Source organism: Phoenix dactylifera, chromosome 13 (assembly GCF_009389715.1).
Source record: "Phoenix dactylifera cultivar Barhee BC4 chromosome 13, palm_55x_up_171113_PBpolish2nd_filt_p, whole genome shotgun sequence".
Classification (NCBI taxonomy): Eukaryota; Viridiplantae; Streptophyta; class Magnoliopsida; order Arecales; family Arecaceae; genus Phoenix; species Phoenix dactylifera.
In genome coordinates this window covers 6,059,371-6,077,421 of record NC_052404.1, presented here as the reverse complement: position 1 = coordinate 6,077,421, position 18,051 = coordinate 6,059,371, and the positions used below count along the sequence as shown (strand labels likewise).

At 41.5% G+C, this 18,051-nt stretch overlaps 1 protein-coding gene across 1 annotated transcript; it reads left to right on the top strand.

Annotated features, from left to right (window-relative positions):
• Nucleotides 1-10,722: 10,722 nt before the first annotated feature.
• Nucleotides 10,723-18,026, top strand: LOC103699080 (glutamine synthetase leaf isozyme, chloroplastic-like). Its single transcript, XM_039132858.1, has 14 exons — nucleotides 10,723-10,994; nucleotides 12,384-12,667; nucleotides 12,974-13,013; nucleotides 13,107-13,210; nucleotides 13,315-13,363; nucleotides 13,527-13,633; nucleotides 14,204-14,291; nucleotides 14,716-14,844; nucleotides 15,291-15,365; nucleotides 16,341-16,394; nucleotides 16,484-16,521; nucleotides 17,173-17,332; nucleotides 17,443-17,503; nucleotides 17,647-18,026. Exons 2-14 carry the CDS (start codon nucleotides 12,408-12,410, stop codon nucleotides 17,784-17,786), a joined length of 1,305 nt encoding a protein of 434 aa, XP_038988786.1. The 5' UTR covers nucleotides 10,723-10,994; nucleotides 12,384-12,407; the 3' UTR covers nucleotides 17,787-18,026.
• Nucleotides 18,027-18,051: the final 25 nt, after the last annotated feature.

Below are 18,051 nucleotides of genomic sequence, written 5' to 3'. Positions count from 1 at the left end.
CTGCAAGTAGACCTAATATCATGTTTAGTGTTTGCATGTGTGCTAGATATCAGTCTAATCCTAAGGAATCACATCTAATTGCAGTTAAGAGAATCTTTAAATACCTAATAGGAACTAAGAATATAGGTTTATGGTATTCTAAAGAATCTAGCCTGAACTTAATAGGATATACAGATTCAGACTTTGCTGGATGTAAACTTGATAAAAAAGCACCAGCGGGTCATGTCAATTCCTAGGAGAAAACTTAATATCATGGTTTAGCAAGAAACAAAACTCGGTTGCATTATCTACTGCTGAAGCTGAATATGTTGCAGCCGGGAGTTGTTGTGCTCAAATCTTATGGATCAAACAACAATTAGAAGATTATGGCATTAAACAAGATAAAATACCCATTAATTGTGATAATACGAGTGCCATTAATCTAACTAAAAATCCAATTCAGCATTCAAGAACTAAACATATTGAGATAAGACATCACTTCATAAGAGATCATGTTCTGAATGGTGATGTGACACTACAATTTGTTTGCACTGATGATCAATTAGCTGACATTTTTACAAAACCCCTAAGTGAAGAGAGATTTAGTGTGCTTAGGAGGGGATTAGGAGTGATTGATCCATCCTAGTGGTATTTTCCACTAGTTCATTGATTTTGATGATTAGATCATGGTTAATTTAGAGTTTCTTTACAATGATCATCAAATCAGATCATAACTTAGTGATTTTCCCTCATTCGGCACGAACATAGCATGATTTTTAGGTGCGTGCCAGAGTTCGAGACGACTCGAGCAAGTTTCAGAGTCGGCTCGTAAGGGGGAGTCGACTCGCATACAGTCGGGAGTCGACTCGAGGTAAACAGGTGCATAAGGAGAGTCGACTCGCACATATTTTGGAGTCGACTCGAGGTCGAGTCGACTCGCGACTCAGTGGAGTCGACTCGCAGTCGGGATCCGACTTTTTAACTCTAACTCCATCGTTTACAAAACACTTCTATTCACCGCCGCCACTGTTCGCAAGCCCTAGAGCTGACTCCTAGATCGTCTCCAGCCGTCCCTAAGCTTTTTCCCGTCGACCTTTCACCGTCCATTAGCGTTTTACCCCATTCTAGGTCGACCATGCCTCGTAAAACCGTTGTCCCAAGCCGGAAGAGGCCCCAACCCGCAACCGGCACCGAGCGACGTTCCAAGGCTCGGAACGATCCCGCGAGGCCACAACCTCCGACTCGTTCCCCGCCGAGGGCGGTTCCCTCGAGGCCGTGCGCCGGGAAGGCGGTCTCCACCGGGAGATACGTCGATTTCGACTATCTCTCCCGGGAGGGCTTTACTATAGGAGAGAGACTGCGGGCCCAGGGCTTAGAGTATTTCCTCACCTTAGATCTCCCCACATACCCTGGACTAGTTAGGGAGTTCTACGGTACCGTCCATAGGGGCGATGGGGGTATAGAGGGCACGGTAGCCGGTGTCCCATTATTCATTTCGGAGGATATCATTGCTCAGGTCCTCCATCTTCCCCAAGTTGGGGTGGCACCCGCACACCCTGAGGATAGGACTGAGGCCCTTACGGCCATTCTAGGGCATCCACCCCAGTCCCCCTTGGATGAGGTATCCGCTAGCTCACTTCCAGTTGAGGTGCGGATCCTCCTGAGCATCCTGTCTAGGTCCCTCTTTCCGAAGACTGGCCGCTTCGATTTTGTTTCTGAGAGGGACCTCGCCCTTATGTTCTATATTCTCCAGGACACCCCAGTCAACTTCCCAAAACTTATTTATAGATATCTATGTGAGCCACTAGATAGACCTAGGCTCACCCTCCCCTACGGCATGATGTTCACCCTTTTGTTTAGGGAGGCCGAGATTCCCATTCCTGAGGGGGAACCCTCTCGCGCATTGCGATGGACAGATCGCATGCATCCGGGAACCCTACACAGGATGGGGTTTCGGAAGGTCGAGGAAACCTGGGTTAGGAAATCATCCACCTCCACACATACCACCAGACATTCCCCCAGTCCTAACCCAGACTCAGACTATCCTACCTTTTCCTCCACTTCTGCTCCCACCACCTCAGCCGGACCCTCCTCCTCAGCTCCACCTACTCAGCCCATGGAGGTCCGGATCGCTCCTGAGCAGCTCCGGGAGTTGCGGTAGGAGATAGTTAGAGATCTCCGGGACGACCTACTTAGGGAGCTCCGGGGTTCAGTGCCTGCTCCTTCTCCTGCACCTTCTTCAGCGTTGGTCCCTTCCCTGTCCGCCGTGGCTGAGATGACGGCCCTTGTGCGGGAAGAGATCGACAATATAAGGTTCCTGATCCAAGCCCAGTTCCACAGCATGAGCGAAGTCACGAGCACCACTCGGAAGATGCGCGATAACGTCCGACAGGATATGGGCACCACTACCCAGGGGGCCGAGCGCTTGGCGAATGCACTGATCGCCATGTTGAACACACTGCAGGAGACCCTGACCGAGCTCTCCACCACACACAGCAGGGCCACTTCGGCCATTATCTCCCAGCTTGGGAATGTCACAGATGGGGTCACTCTCCTCATGGAACAGAACAGATTGAGAGGAGGAGCCACATCCTCGAGAGGAGGAGCCACCTCCTCGAGGAAGCCTTAGATCATTTTGTGTTATTTTGACATGTACTTTTTTTTTGCTTTACTTATTGTATTCTAAAATGTATTTACATACACATCAATACAATGAGTAGACATATTCTCTTCAATTGTGTGCAATTTGATCTCTAATTGATTGTTTGTTCTGCTTACCTCCTTTTTGATACGATGACAAAAAGGGGGAGAAATACTTAATAGATATGTAAATAGATATGTAAATGGAATCAACATAAAAGAAATCAAAATGAGAATCAAAAATTAAAACATAATTTGTTCTTAGTGGATTTGGTACCTCGAGGCTCATTATCTCTCTGTTGGGGCTCCTAATGGAGTAATCTCCAGAATCTATTTAAGGGTTATTCGGAGATTAGTTGAATCCTACTCAAGAACAAATTGACAGATTTTCCCTCTAAAAAACCAAAAATTTCAGTTCAAAAACTACAATGCATTAAAAGAAAATTCAGAGAATCAAAACAAAGTAGAATGCATATGTTGAGGGGGAGAATCTGAATTTTTAAGAAAGCTAAATCATTAAATATATATAAGCCAAACAATTGATTGCATGATATGAAGGCTTATATAATTCCAAATGAAAGGGGGAGCTTTAACTCCAAAATTTATTATTTCACACCTTTCAAGCTTGGATAAATTAAATAACCAGACACTTGAATTCATTTATGGATTTTATTTCCTTGTTTATTGAGCAATTCACTTTACATATACTCAATATTTTGTCATCATCAAAAAGGAGGAGATTGTGGAGTGATTGATTAAAACCCTATTTGATTTTGATGAGCTCAAAACATTTGAGCATATCTTTTGTTTACTAATGAATTCAATTGAGTGTTTCAGTGAAAATCTTGTCTAAGTGTCTCTAGATTTGGTTCAAGACAGTTTGGATAAGTTAAGAAGTCAGTTTGAACCAAAGTCTGAGACTCGAGTCGACACCAGAATATTACGAGTCGACTCCAAGCGTATCAGAATCACTGGCACGGGCTCGAGTCGACTCCGGATCATTACGAGTCGACTCCGACTGAGAACAGACAGACGAACAGAAAGCATCAACTCAAAACCTGTCAGCGAGTCGACTCCTGAAGTGCGCGAGTCGACTCCGATGCTTACTGATAGTCAACTTTAAAGACCACGCAATAGCACGTATCTGGTAGGATAGTGATTACGGGTATCGATCCACAGGAATTGGGGTATAGTTATTTTTCTCAAAAATAAAAATATTTAAAATGATGAATCTGTGAAGACTATTAAACTAAACAATTCAATAAAAGAAAATGCAATTAAAGGGATATCAGTTTGGGAGAACCTAGGGCAAGGAATTCACCACTAACATCGGAACAAGGGTTATTTATATTTTATTTTATTCTTGGATAAACATGCAAATTGGCTACAAGCCTAATAAGCATTTAAATAAAAATTCACAAAAGTAATTTGGGCATAATCCATCTTCGGTTGGCATGAAATGTCTACCCTAATCTAAGGTGGCAGCACATCGCATCTTTCCTAAGCATGGACTATCTTATATTTACTTAGTGATCATGAAGAACAGTTGTACGAACATCATACTTAAAATCACAGAAATTAAATATGATTCAGAAGAAGATTTCCATTAAAAACAATAAGTTCATACAACCCCAAGAATATAAAATCAAATATAAAACCCTTATCCCTTTGTTAGGGCTGCATCCAGCCCTAGAGAGGAGCTCAAGCTTCCATGCAGTGGTGGACAGCGGCAGCAGCACAGCAGCAGGCTTCCATCTCTTCCTTCCACCGGCTTCCTCTCCCTCTTGAACTTCTATGGAAATTCATTCCCGAAATACCCAAAAGTTCTCTCTCTCCCCTTTTATTCTTGTGGGAACTCCACCCGAGAAGAGAGCTCGGTGGGAGAAGAAGGAAAAAGGGAGCAGCCCCCTCCCCTGGTGGGGAAGAGGAGGAATGCCCCCCCCCGGTGGGGAAGGAGGAATCTGAGGAGAGATCCCTCATGGGGTACGTCTCCTCCCCTTTTATGGTTGCAAGCTCCCCCTCTCTCCTCCTCTGTTAGCATCCGGGGATATGCTTGTAATCCGAGGTTGCAGGGGATTTAGATGATGTGGCTTCAATGCAGAGGCGACAGAGCTGAATATCTTGGACGCGGTTGGGACGTTGGAACGGTGGATACGGGAGGATGAACTTGATTTAGTTGGGAACAGGGGAGATGAAGATGTTGGGAACGAAAGATAGCTGGGACGTTGAGGATGCTGTTCACGGTTGGAAAATCGCGTGGACGAGCAGCTGGGAGGATGAAAACGGACGTGATTGAAGCGGACGGCTGGAATGCGGAGATGCTCGCGCGGAAGCTTGGTCGCCGATGCTGAAATCACGGGATGGTTGGGCTTTGGAGATCAACACGCGGACGGCTGGAGGCTCTGGGATGCGAACGGATGAGCTCGGACGGGAGCTGGGACGCGTGGCTTTGAGATCGCGGGTGATGAACCTGAGACGCTGGCGCTGAGATCACGTAAGCTGGGAGAAGGGCTCGCGGATGCAATATGGCTTCACAAGCGGAGAAGACGGAAGAGATCTGAGGGGGTTGAGGCACGGACGCTTGCGGGATCTTCGAACGCGGACGGCTGCAGGATGTTGGGAGGTTGGGAGGCGAACGGATCCTGAGTTTGGTTGGCGATGAAGACGGGATGGAACGGGATGAATGCGAACAGGGGATTTGAGCTCATCCGTGGATGAAACGGTTGAAGCTGGGATTTGAGTTCATCCCATAGATATGCAGACGCTGGGAGGAAAACGGAATGAAGATGCTTAGATATGGCTCGGTTCGATATTTGATTTCCTTCGGCTGGGAAGAATCCCTCGCTGGTGGACGTGGAAGAAGCCTGGTCGCAGAGAAACAGGGGATGTTGGGATGATTCGGATGAAGATAAAATGAGCTGGGAGATCGTCCTTGAATCGCGGACGGGAGAGAAGCTGGATATGGGAGAATCAACGTGGAGGAGATGAGCTGGACTTTGCTCTGTTCCGTGGATAATGGAAGGTTAGATTCGGGAGCTGGGAGTTTAGATCATGGATGAGTGCTGGTTTGGTTCTAAAGAGGAGAACGTGGCTGGGGGTTTGGATTCGGTTGAGAGGAAAATATGGGAAGGCGTTGGTCGAACGGCTGGAAGTGTGAACAGAGGAGTTTCTTCGTGGACGTGGGGATCTCGTGTGGTTGCTTCGGCTGGGAAGGAGTGAAGAGAAGACTCGGATTGGCACTCACGGCTGAGAGGATCTCGAAACAGGGGAATCGGTTTGGGAATAGAGAACAATGCAGTTGGGTCTTGGTTCCGAACGGGAGAAAGAAGAGGATCCAGCTTGGGAACTAGCGGTTGCTGGTAACAAACGCTGGGAGATGATCTAGAATGGGGAGTTCTAATCCGTGAATGCTAGAGATCAAGCTCCCTTGCTCTGTTTGTTTCCATGAAATCTAGGAATATGGATCGGAAGCTATGACACGGGAAGATGGAATGAATGGAGGAGGTAGGTTAAGCTTTGGGATTCGTGCGACGATAGATGGTGTGCTTTGAGATCTATGAGACAAATGATCGAAGGAATTTTATTAAAATAGGATCATGTGGGAAAAGAGTTGGGTGACTGAATCAGAGGGTCTTGATTTGCGGGGTGCATGTCTTTTAGGTCCAGGAATAATCCCTAATGAACTTGACTCAACCTGCATATATTAGACTCAATCAATAAATAATCAAATCAAACTTGAATTACCTTTAATAATTTATTAAAATGCAATGACGAAGGTAACACAATTTTTTAATAGAATTTACAAAATATGTGGATTAAAATAATGATAAGTGCTATGAATAAGATATTAATTTATGCATTATTTAGCACTTATCACTTACCGAGTCAACTCCGAAGTAGTATGAGTCGACTCCAAGGAGTTACAGATAGAAAAGTCAGAGAGCGATTTTCGACCCTGAGATTCGAGTCGACTCCTGTGGAACGCGAGTCGACTCCGATGGTTGGCAGGTCGACTCCAAAGAAAGCGAGAGTCGACTCTCAGTGGTACACAAAGGAAAAGTCAGAGAGCAGTTTTCGGACTCTGAGATCCGAGTCGACTCCCGCAATGCGCGAGTCGACTCCGAGACAGCGCGACCCCAAAAAGACAGAAGACCGAATTATTGTCTCTGAGAGCCGAGTCGACTCCCAGACAGCTCGAGTCGACTCCAAGGCAGCGCTACATCAAAAAGGCAGAAGGCTGTGTTTCGGAAACTGATCAGAGCCGAGTCGACTCCGGAACAGTTCGAGTCGACTCCAAGACTGGACGAGGCAAATGACAGAAGATCGGGAGTTCGGGCTCTGAGCGCCGAGTCGACTCCCAGGACTGTCGAGTCGACTCGAGTGGGCCAAGTTGAAAATTAGCTCCAAGGACTTCATGGGATGAGCCGACTCCGAGAATGCCAAGTCAGCTCCAGAAGTTGGCGAGTCGACTCCGGGTTAAGTCGAGTCGACTCCCAGTCGAGGAGGTCACTTTAATTCAAATTCGGAACAGTTGCCGAGCCGACTCCAGAAAAGCATGAGTCGACTCCCGCTACAGCCAAGTCGACTCCAGATCGCGCGAGTCGACTCCGACCCCCAACGGACATATTGTCAGGTTGTGCAGAGTGTGCAGAACGGGCAGAAAAAGGTGTCTAACGGCTAGTTTCCGTGGGGGATGGGTTAAATAGCCACAGAGGACTGTAGCAAGGCAGAGAACTACCATTCCATTCAAAAAGATCAAGCATTCATTCTCTGCAAGTGGTTTTTCAACGAAAAGAGGGAAGAGCGCCATTAACTCCTTCCAACCACATCTTCCCAACATTGAAAGAGATCTCCTCCTGCCTTCAAGTCGTCCAGAATTTCAAGAGGAGACCCGAAGTTCAAGAAGCCCTTTTCTCTTCTCCAACTTAAACGCGTTTGAGGGCTCTTAACTTTGCTTTTATTAATATTGCTGTATATTTGCTTTTGAGAAGCTCTGTTTTTCTGTTTGTCCTCATTATTAGCATATTGTCTTAGCTTGGTTCAATCGGGGGATTGAATCAAGGGTGTAGAGGTTGGTTGGTGAGCCTAGGTTAAAACCAACGTGTAAGGGTTCGATTGTGATCCCGGAAAAACAATCGGGGTGGTTCTAGTCAGTGAGCCAGGGAAAACCGACCGAGTTCGTTGTGAGCTCGTAAAACAACAAGTTTGGTTGTGAGCTTGTAAAACAACCGACTGTAATCCAGGGGGTTATAGTGAATTCCCAAGTGAGACTTGGGGAGTGGACGTAGGAGCAAGGGTTAGCTCCGAACCACTATAAAAACCTTGTGTTTGTGTTTGTTTGTCTCTTTCTCTTACTCTCATCTCACTCACAGCACATAGCAACTAACTAATCATCTTGCTAAAGTCTTAATTAGTCATCCACAAATATTTTAGTTGCAAATTATTTTAAAAACCCAATTCACCCCCCCTCTTGGGTTGTCTATCTGGGCAACAACTGTTATAATAATAATAATTTGATAGGCATAACATGCACTCAAATTCTATTGAAATGAAAAGGAACATTCCAAGAATCTATACTTTCTAGCCTATGACCCTCGTCACTCAAAACAGCTGACTCGTGTCTCCCCACACCTTGTTCTCCTTCCTAGTCGGGAGGCAAGGTAGCCCTAAGCCTATATAGGTAAGGAGCATGCATCCGGGTGGCTTCTTCCCTTCCCCGGAATCACAAGTGCCTGCATTGACGTGTCTGCCTGCCTGCTGTCTTTGTTTCAAACAGAATCGACGTACTTCCTTATTTATTTATTTTCATTTTTGTTTTTTTATTTATTTATGGTCACACCGAGGATGGAATCTTTGCAATACCAAACTGAGGAGACTATTGTGTTTGGAAAAGCTTGATTGCCTAGTCCTCGTGTAGCCCTCCGGATTGCTCCTCGTAAAAAAAGGGGAAATGGCGCGTGCCCAAAAAGGGAGACCGGAGACCGCGTCTGAAGCCTTTGCCAACTTTCCGTCTCAGGCAAGAGCTACGGAACTAAAGCACCAACGGCTCCTCTTCCGGCATTGGCTACTGGGTCTGAACTCCTAAATAGATCCTTCTTGGCTTGCCCACTCTATTGCTATTGTCGCCTTCCAGCCCGCCTTTGGGTGGCTTCCTGCCTTCTATTCCAATAGCCCCTCCCGTTTCAGTCTAGTGACACTGTAACTACTACCCCCGTAATGATAATTCATTCTGATATTTGAGGTCAGGCTCCTATTTTGGCAAACAAAAGGGTTTGTGTTGGTTCTGATCTGAATTGTCTGCGGAAAGAAATTGTCCCTCCAAGATACTGGGACAAATGTTCAGAAAAAGCCTATGCAGTGAATGGAGCACCTTTACAGATCCCTCATATGGTCTGGAATGTCCATGTTTGCCGGAATCGTGTTTGCCAGAATTTTGACTAAGTATTACTAAGGGATCTAGAGCACAACTGTCTCCTCGGAACCACATTCCTCTCTGCTTTGGAGAAGTTCCGACCTTCTAATACTTTTTTTTTTATTTTGATTCCCTCGTGTTTTTGTGTGTTTGTGTGAGAGCTCCTTCGTGTATTGATTTGTAATGTGCCTACCATTTTCGCCAACCCTTATTGTGCCTTGCCTGGCTTGAACTCCCGAACCATGACATTTCTGGGTTGTCACGGAAGAAATTTCAAACTCTAATTCGCAAAGAATTCTATCCCATTGGGTTTGAGGAGGACTAGTAGATTCGATGGCAGTGCGCCAGGGAAAGGGCCAAGCTGTACAAGAATACCCCCATTAAAGTACCAAACAAAGGGTTCTACAAGCAAGCTATTATTCTGGGGATCTCCATTGAGGAGCATCAAACCCTAATGAAAGATCTCTCCCCATTAGCAACAGGGAATCATTTTCAAGCCACAAGAAGGGATCTCCTACTGAACGATAGGAAAGTGAGTTCTTCCAGTTGGCATTCATTAGTCCGGTTCAACCTCTAAATTTAGAGTTTCTAAGTAAGTTGGCATTTGAAATTCCAGATTTACTTGAAGGCTTTGCAAACATTAAAAATGATTAAAATGTTGGTATGATTTGTAACTATTTGCCCTTTGTAGCATTGTCACAACAATGAGGGTATTAAAATATTAGATCTACTAAACTATTGTCTAAAATAATTAAGTATTTTTTTCCCTTTTGTTCATTGTATTTTTTTTTTTTTTTGAGAATACTTTTGATTATAAATTTCATGGTATTAAACATTCATCCATGAAGCATCCATGCAAACAGGTTGGTTAATCTCAAGTTACTTTTATGGGATTGATAAAGAAGTTGAAATGTCACTCTAGGCCAAAAAATGAATATCCAGAAATAGGTTTTAACTTGATCAGATGTAGTCGAGCTTGCTCATATCGTACAGAAATTAATTCAAATATTGGGTCAACATATTAAACTTAGGTGTCTATAAAAAGAACGAGTTTGATTTTGAATTTTTGACTCATTTAATAAATGATAGAATTTGAATTGACAGATGTTTGACCTAATTTGTATCCGATCTAACCCAATTGCCACCCTACCTGTAGCACTAGCTTATGCATTGTATAAACCACAAAGTCATAGAACACAGTTAAACATTTTTGCATATTTTCCATGGTCCCGAAAGTTCATCATTTGTCATCCCTGCATCATTTGTCATCATAAGTTCTCGTGGTCCCAAAAGTTCATCATTTGTCAAAAATGATGCCCCAAATATCCAACACCATTCATCAGTGAACATCAAGTGTTATCCTTCCAAACTTAATATCTGGAATACTATTTTTCGTGTTCCATGTGACACAAGTTTCTCCACAACTTTGATCCAAAATCATGTTGTGATTGAGTCAAAAATAATGGTTGTCTGCAACCGCCACCATGCATCATTATGTTATTAGGCCAATGTATGCATTGTAGCTCAAAATGCATTATTTTAAGTTAAGAAGTATAATACATATATAACATAATCTATCCTGCCAAGTATATTTAGAAATATCCAACTAATCTATGCTGTCAGCATGTTATTCTATTTGAAATAACTTTTGGTCAACCACATTTTATATTTGAAAAGGAGATGCAAAGGAGGGAGGGAGTGAGAACCTTATGGCTCTTATCTTAGTCCAACGTCTCTGCGAGTCCCCAAGGGCAATTGTGCTCCACCCAAGGCCAACCCTATCTGCTAAGAAAAAGCCACCACCTTTTCTTTTTAAGGCTTGCACACGTCATTTGGCTCTTTATAAACTGTTAGCCTCAAAGCCAGAACTTGGCCTCTTTCATAACAGAAAGACTTTCTCTTCCTCTCATCTTCTTTCCTTTTAAGAGCCCCTTGCCACTTCTCCATACTTCCCTGTCCTCTGGTAAGCATTTCGCCTCTCTCATTTTCATGTAACGTAGAATGAGTTGCTTAGAGTTTGGTCATGATGGGTTCATGGCCTCATTGTTGCCATGCTTCCTGTGATGCTTTTATTTCTAGTCTTGGTATTCATTTTTCAGCCATTTGATGCATATTTGGTGAATGTTAAATGGATGATCTCTCTTGTTCTCTATCTGAAAATAAGAACCAACTCCACCTTGCTACAAACTTTAAGGGGTAGGTTGGGTCCCATTTCAATAGGGCTACGCTGGGATTGTTAGCTACAAACTAGTGTGCTTGGTAAAAGTTCGGTTATCTAAAACACTGTAGCACATGAATCCAAAAAAACAAAACAAAACAAAAAAACCCAAAGCTTCAGTGATTCTAGATTGGGTGGACATTACTTATTTAGTTGTTTGTGTTTTAATTGGGCTTCTGATTTGGTAGACATTAAAAGTGGGTGTTGTATATATGGGTTACATTTAGTCGTGGAATTAATGGAGAAGATATGGCTTGTTAAGAAGATTAATAATTCTTTGAGTGTTTTTCTCCTTCTAAAAAAAAGAAAAAAACAGAGAAAAGGAGGGAGAATCTCACCCTCTTTTGTGTGCTTGTTAAGTTGCAGTAATCCCTGTAGAAAGAGCAATCTCCTCTTTATTTTCATCTCTTTTTCCTCTTTTTTTTAAATTTTAGTTAGAGTTAAGATATGGGGGGGGGACTTGCTACCTTTAAGAAGAATCTACAAGAATAGCATGAACTCATTGTTTAGCAGGTCAGATGAAGGAAAGTGTATCAATCAGAATGCTTGGAAGGAACCTGAAAGAGCAAAATTTCAGGATACCAAATGTTACCTTGTACATAGATTGTGGGAAATCTATAGTTGAAGACTAGTACCTATTTGCTAGTGAATTTTTGATGCTTTCAGAAAAAAAGGATTTTAGTGTATATCCGATGCTCTGAAGCATATAAAGGAATTTATATGTCTCCAGTTATTTTTAGCTCCATTCTAAAAGAGTAGAAGATGCTGAGCATTAATGTTTCATCGGTGACCTGGGCATAGCTTTAAAACCTTAAGCATCAAACCTCATCCAATGAATACAGGTTCAATTTCTGTGTTCAATTTCTCTTCCTCTTCCTCTCTCAATTTTGTGCATTGTTCTATTCGTCGTTTGGATCCTGTGTTTTGCGCAACATACAGGTTCGAGAATATTTCATGATGAGTATGGCAAATCTGAAAAAAGTAGGCCCTGTCATGAACCTAGTTAGGAAAAACAAAACTGGTATATGTATGCAAGGAATTTCATACTCATTCTTACACTTTGAGATAATAAAAAATGCCAAGCTTTCATACTCAGGTCTTATCTTTTACTTAAATCTATCTTTTACAACATAGAGTTGGAGGAGGTAGTAGGAGAAGATGGCCCATATGCTGGTTCCTTCAATGCAATGTCGAATGGGAATTACAAGCAACTCTATTCAAGCTCGGCCCATCATGACCGCAAAGACGTGGAATTCTCTTCTGTCAAATGCTCGAAGGCCTAAGACTAAGAAGAGCACCTCTACCTTCAAAGTGCTTGCTCTGAAGTCTGACAATAATGGTGCTGTGTCAAGGTTGGAGAACCTGCTTAACTTGGACATCACCCCATTTACTGACAAAATTATCGCTGAGTACATCTGGTATGTAACAACAGCATCATTTTTCCTTTTCTCCTTTCAGTAGATTCAATAATAATCAGAAAAGAAAGTTATGACCAGATTAAAAATGATGTTAATGCAGTAGGAGAAGACATCATTTAGAAAAAAAGAATTTAGTGAACAAATTGATGTTCTTCTTTTCCATATGTGTATCATGCTGTAACCCAATGCAAATAAAGCAAGAGACATGATACCTTAGAGTAAAGATAAACTATTGGCCTTGTATTTATTTTTGTTTGAAATATAAATATAGTTTTTTTATTTCATTTATTTCTATGTTTAAAATAGGATTGGAGGAACAGGCATTGACATCCGAAGCAAAGCACGGGTATGCTCGTTGAGTGGTATCCAGAAAATATAAGGAATGTGCTAGATCTCTCTTTGTTGCTAATGACTAATATTCATCATATATAAATTTCAGACTGTTCCCAGGCCTGTGGAACACCCATCAGAGTTACCAAAGTGGAATTATGATGGATCAAGCACTGGACAAGCTCCTGGAGAAGATAGTGAAGTCATTTTATAGTGAGACATACTACTCTACAGATGTGTTATAGCTCTTTATTAAGTTCTTCAAGATGACCCTCTCTACTCTTCCCCCTGTCCTAAGCTACTATTTGTGCTTGCAGTCCCCAAGCTTTTTTTAGAGATCCATTTCGAGGAGGGAACAACATCTTGGTTAGTTACTGAAAGTTATATATGATATCTATTCATAATGGAGGTCAAAATAAAAGGCGTTCATAATTTCAAGCAAGAAAATCTCTTTTTTTTTGGTAAAGAAACTCTTTCAAACATCAAGTTTCTACAGTAGCTTATGAATTATGTCATAATTCTTGTGAAGGTAATATGTGATTGTTATACACCGAGTGGAGAACCCATTCCTACCAACAAACGTTACAGAGCTGCTCAAATCTTCAGTGAGAAAAAGGTCATTAATGAAACCCCTTGGTAAGTTTCATACATAGAAAATGTATACATATGGATATGTATGAGGTTTCACATATATACATTTCGACCATGGTCCGTCAAACCAGTACTGGTAGGCGTACTGGTGGCCTACCAGACCGGTTCGGTACCGGTTCGGACTGTTTCGTACCGGTGCCGAACCGGTCTGCATAGTACTGCACACCACACGTGCTACCCGCGCGCGCCTGCGCTGTTTCCAGCGGGCGTGAGCGCACTGCCTAGTGCGCACGTACCGGTTAGCACTGATACGCCTTTATACCGCACGGTTCCGGTACGCACCGTACGTCTCTGTACAGCTCGGTTCCGACCCCAGACCGATTCCATTTTCCACTGCCGTATCGGATTGGTCAAGGACCGGACCGGTCCATTACGGGCTGAACCGGCTGGCACGGGTTGGTTCAACATACCATGATTTTCAACAATTATATGTTTTACATTTCATGTGCTTGTGCACCTTCTCAATTTCTTTCTTTCTTTTTCAAAAGAAAGTTCAAGGCCTATAAAACTGAATTAATTTAATGTGATTTTCTCTACTTACTAAAATCCTTCCAGGTATGGGATAGAGCAAGAGTATACCTTACTCCAACCAAATGTGAAGTGGCCCCTGGGCTGGCCTGTAGGAGGATATCCAGGTCCCCAGGTAATACTGTTTTTCTTCTTCTTCAGAGACATTTGCTAGTTATCACAGATCAAAATCTGAGAGGTTCAAACAAAAGGGTGATGACCAAAGAGAACTAGATTAGAAGCTGTGAAAAGAAATATAGAAATGGTTGCCTCAATAGAGGATAAAAGAAGTGGTAGGATATGTCTTGTTGGTTATATTATAGTTATTGCTACAGTTTTCTAATCTAATTTGTGGCCTTCCTTAAGAATTATGATTGGTTCTGTATATGTTGCATATGTTGCACAATATATATCTCATAATGTGCATTTCATAGCACAGTAGATATTGGGCTATTTACTTTGAGAAATAGCACATGGAAGCTCTAATGTCACAACCTCACCACAAAGAATCAGAAATAAGTTTCATGATTCATAATCATATCATCTTTCAATTATTTCAGGGCCCCTACTACTGTGCAGCTGGGGCAGACAAGTCATTCGGGCGTGACATATCGGATGCTCATTATAAGGCTTGCTTATATGCCGGAATCAACATTAGTGGCACTAATGGGGAGGTTATGCCAGGCCAGGTACTGTATGCTCTTCTTTTCTTGCATTCATGGATGCATTCTCCTGTACTTTTTTCTTCTTCTTTTCACACTGTTTATTTCCACTCTGTTTTTTCTCTCTTTTTTTTTTCTTTCTTGTAACAGCTTTTATAGGTTTTAACTATTTTCTTTATAAAAAATGTGCCCATAAACTCTGTCTAAACATTACTTGACACATGATTTGTGCATATGTGATATAATTTTCTATTTGCGTAAATGAATTTAGTATGCAGATTCAAACATATCACATATGGTTGATTGCACTTGAATAGATATAGATTGTTAGAGAGGATAAGGATCTGAAGTTTAATGCTAGTCTGCGTTCTCTCTCTCTCTCTCTCTCTCTCTTTCTCTCTCTCTCTCTCTCATAGACATTTTCAATATGCAAACAATCTTGCCATCCTGACCACTTTAAATCATTTATCCAGTGGGAGTATCAAGTTGGACCAAGTGTGGGGATTGAAGCAAGTGACCATGTTTGGTGTTCAAGATACATTCTAGAGGTAATTTCTATTCTGCATTTGTTTTACAAAGGCAAGTGAGGAAAAGAATAAGCATGAATCATTTCTGATGGTTAACTCTTCAATAACTAATCCATTCACAGTCAACAAAGGGAGGAAAAGAGCAGTAGTGAAGCAGAGTTAGATGTTTGTTCCTTCTAAACACTAAAAAATTCATAGAATTGAATGTATTTCTCATTGTTTTATCCCTATGAAATCTCATGTCCAGCAACCAGAAAAAATAATTAAAATAATGGTAGTTATTTGCGAATATATTCATGATAAAACTTGGAAGCCTCAAAGTCACCCCTTCGATCCTATCATCAACTTGTGGTCCTTCTCAACCAGAAGTAGGAAGCTAATGGCAGATGGTTATCTGTCTCAAAATTCACTCAAGATCAAACTTCCTCATATCAGTTACATTCTTTCGTACCTCAAAGAAAGAATATTTCAAACTTAAGCAAGCTTCTTAGTATATTTAAATGTGTCTACTCATGTATAGAATAACTTCAAAAAAAAAAAATCTAGAGCATATCTGACATATTGTTAGTAATCAAGACCCAATGGAGCAACTAACCAGAGTCTTTCACAAGAAAGATAAGCTTTTCCAAAATGGTGGTTTTCAGCCATCCTTTTTCTTAAAAAAATGGTTTTTCTGGTAATTCCTCTTACCAGATAAACTTGTTCACTCACATCCTTGCAGGCCTAGCAACCAAACTTGGGAAATATGTAAATGTTGGCATCAGGGGAGGGATTAAAGAATGTTGGTTGTATTGACAGGCGCAGAATCCCTCTCTTGGTTAATGCTCTTATTATTTAGCTCCACTATCATCTAGAAAGACATACCATTGTTAATAATTTCGTTTTCTAGAAGTCGGGGACATAATTTTGTTCAAATATTCTAATATATGAATGAGAGCATAAAGTGCTATATACAATTTATTATATGTCGATAATTGTATTTTGTTCATCTTTCAGAGAATCACTGAACAAGCAGGCGTTGTACTCTCCCTTAATCCAAAACCAATAGAGGTATTTGCACTGGCTTGTGGTTAAGGCATTTATAGAACTATGAAATTAAATAATAATAATAATAATAATTTGTGACTTTATCTGGCTAGGGTGACTGGAATGGTGCAGGATGCCATACCAATTTCAGGTACCATTGTTAGGATGTCAGTTATTTTCATTCATGCGATATGTTTGAAGTCATGGAATGCAACCCTGATATTAATGTGTTTCAAATAAAGGGAGTTGAGCTCAATTATGCTTTGGAAAATGGGCATGTTTTATCTAATTTACAATAAATATAATCATGCTTGTTTGTATATGTGTGCTATTGATAAGAGCAAAAGGAAAAAGATAATACAATAATATGTGTTATCTAAATAACACTAACAAAGTTCAAATGAAATAAAAGAGAAATACTAGTTGATAAAGTACTATACTATTCTCTTATTTAATAATTTTGAATGTGAAAAGCTTAGAAGGCTTTGGATTTCCTAAACTTCAAAATTTCTAAATAATGTCTCAAACAATAAAAATCTTTCTTCGCTTCAATTTATTAATGATACAGTCCTAATCAAGAAAATGCTTACCGGTGTGTATTAGCAGTACAGCAGAGTCCAATTATGTTTTAGTCTTCACAGAAAAAAGGATTTTTACATATTTTATGATCAATTTATGAGAGAATATATAATGACAGACAGACAAAGCTGCATATGTTAGTCCTTGTCAGATTTATATGAGTTGTTAAAATTGTTTGCATGAAATTTACAAACAACATCAAATTTATGCACTGTCTGTGTAGTACAAAGAGCATGCGAGAAGAGGGTGGTTATGAAGTAATAAAGAAGGCAATTCTCAACCTCTCTCTCCGGCACAAGGAACACATTAGTGCATATGGAGAAGGAAATGAGCGGAGGTTGACAGGGAAGCATGAGACAGCCAACATAAACACCTTCTCTTGGGTAAGCATTGGAGACTCGCTTCTCGCATTACTACTCTATCATATACTTCTTCTAAATTACCTATGTTTCAGTGAATTTACTATATTTACGCATGTCCCTCTTACTAACAGGGTGTGGCCAATCGTGGCTGCTCTATTCGTGTCGGACGTGAAACTGAGAGACGAGGCAAAGGTGTGCTTCTGTCTGAAATATTTGCACAATTACTAAAAAAGCAGCTGCTGTTGTTGCAAAATCTAGCTGTTGCTGCGACGTAGAAATCGCGAATGCAATTGCATTAGTGACATCTTAGACCACCTTTTCTGTATTTTGTTTAGGCTACTTGGAAGATCGCCGCCCAGCTTCAAACATGGATCCATATGTGGTGACTTCTATGCTAGCAGAAACAACAATTCTGTGGGAACCAACTCTTGAATCTGAGGCTCTAGCTGCCAAGAAGTTGCAGTTGCAGGTTTGAAGCTCAAAAGTGATTTGGAGGGGGGCACGAAGAGAAAATTATCTGTCCCTCCACACTTGATACCAACTCTATTGGTGTTCTCCAACATCTTTCTAGTCTCATTTTTCTTTTCCTTCTCTTCTCTTGGTTTGTTCAGTATTTTTTTTAATAATTTGACCTGCTCTTTTCCTTTTGAATTTAAAGACAGAATATTCCATGAATGGTAGGAATAAATGGTCAGCAAGTTCCATTTAAGTGCCAGTTGGAGAATTTCTTCTGGTGTTCC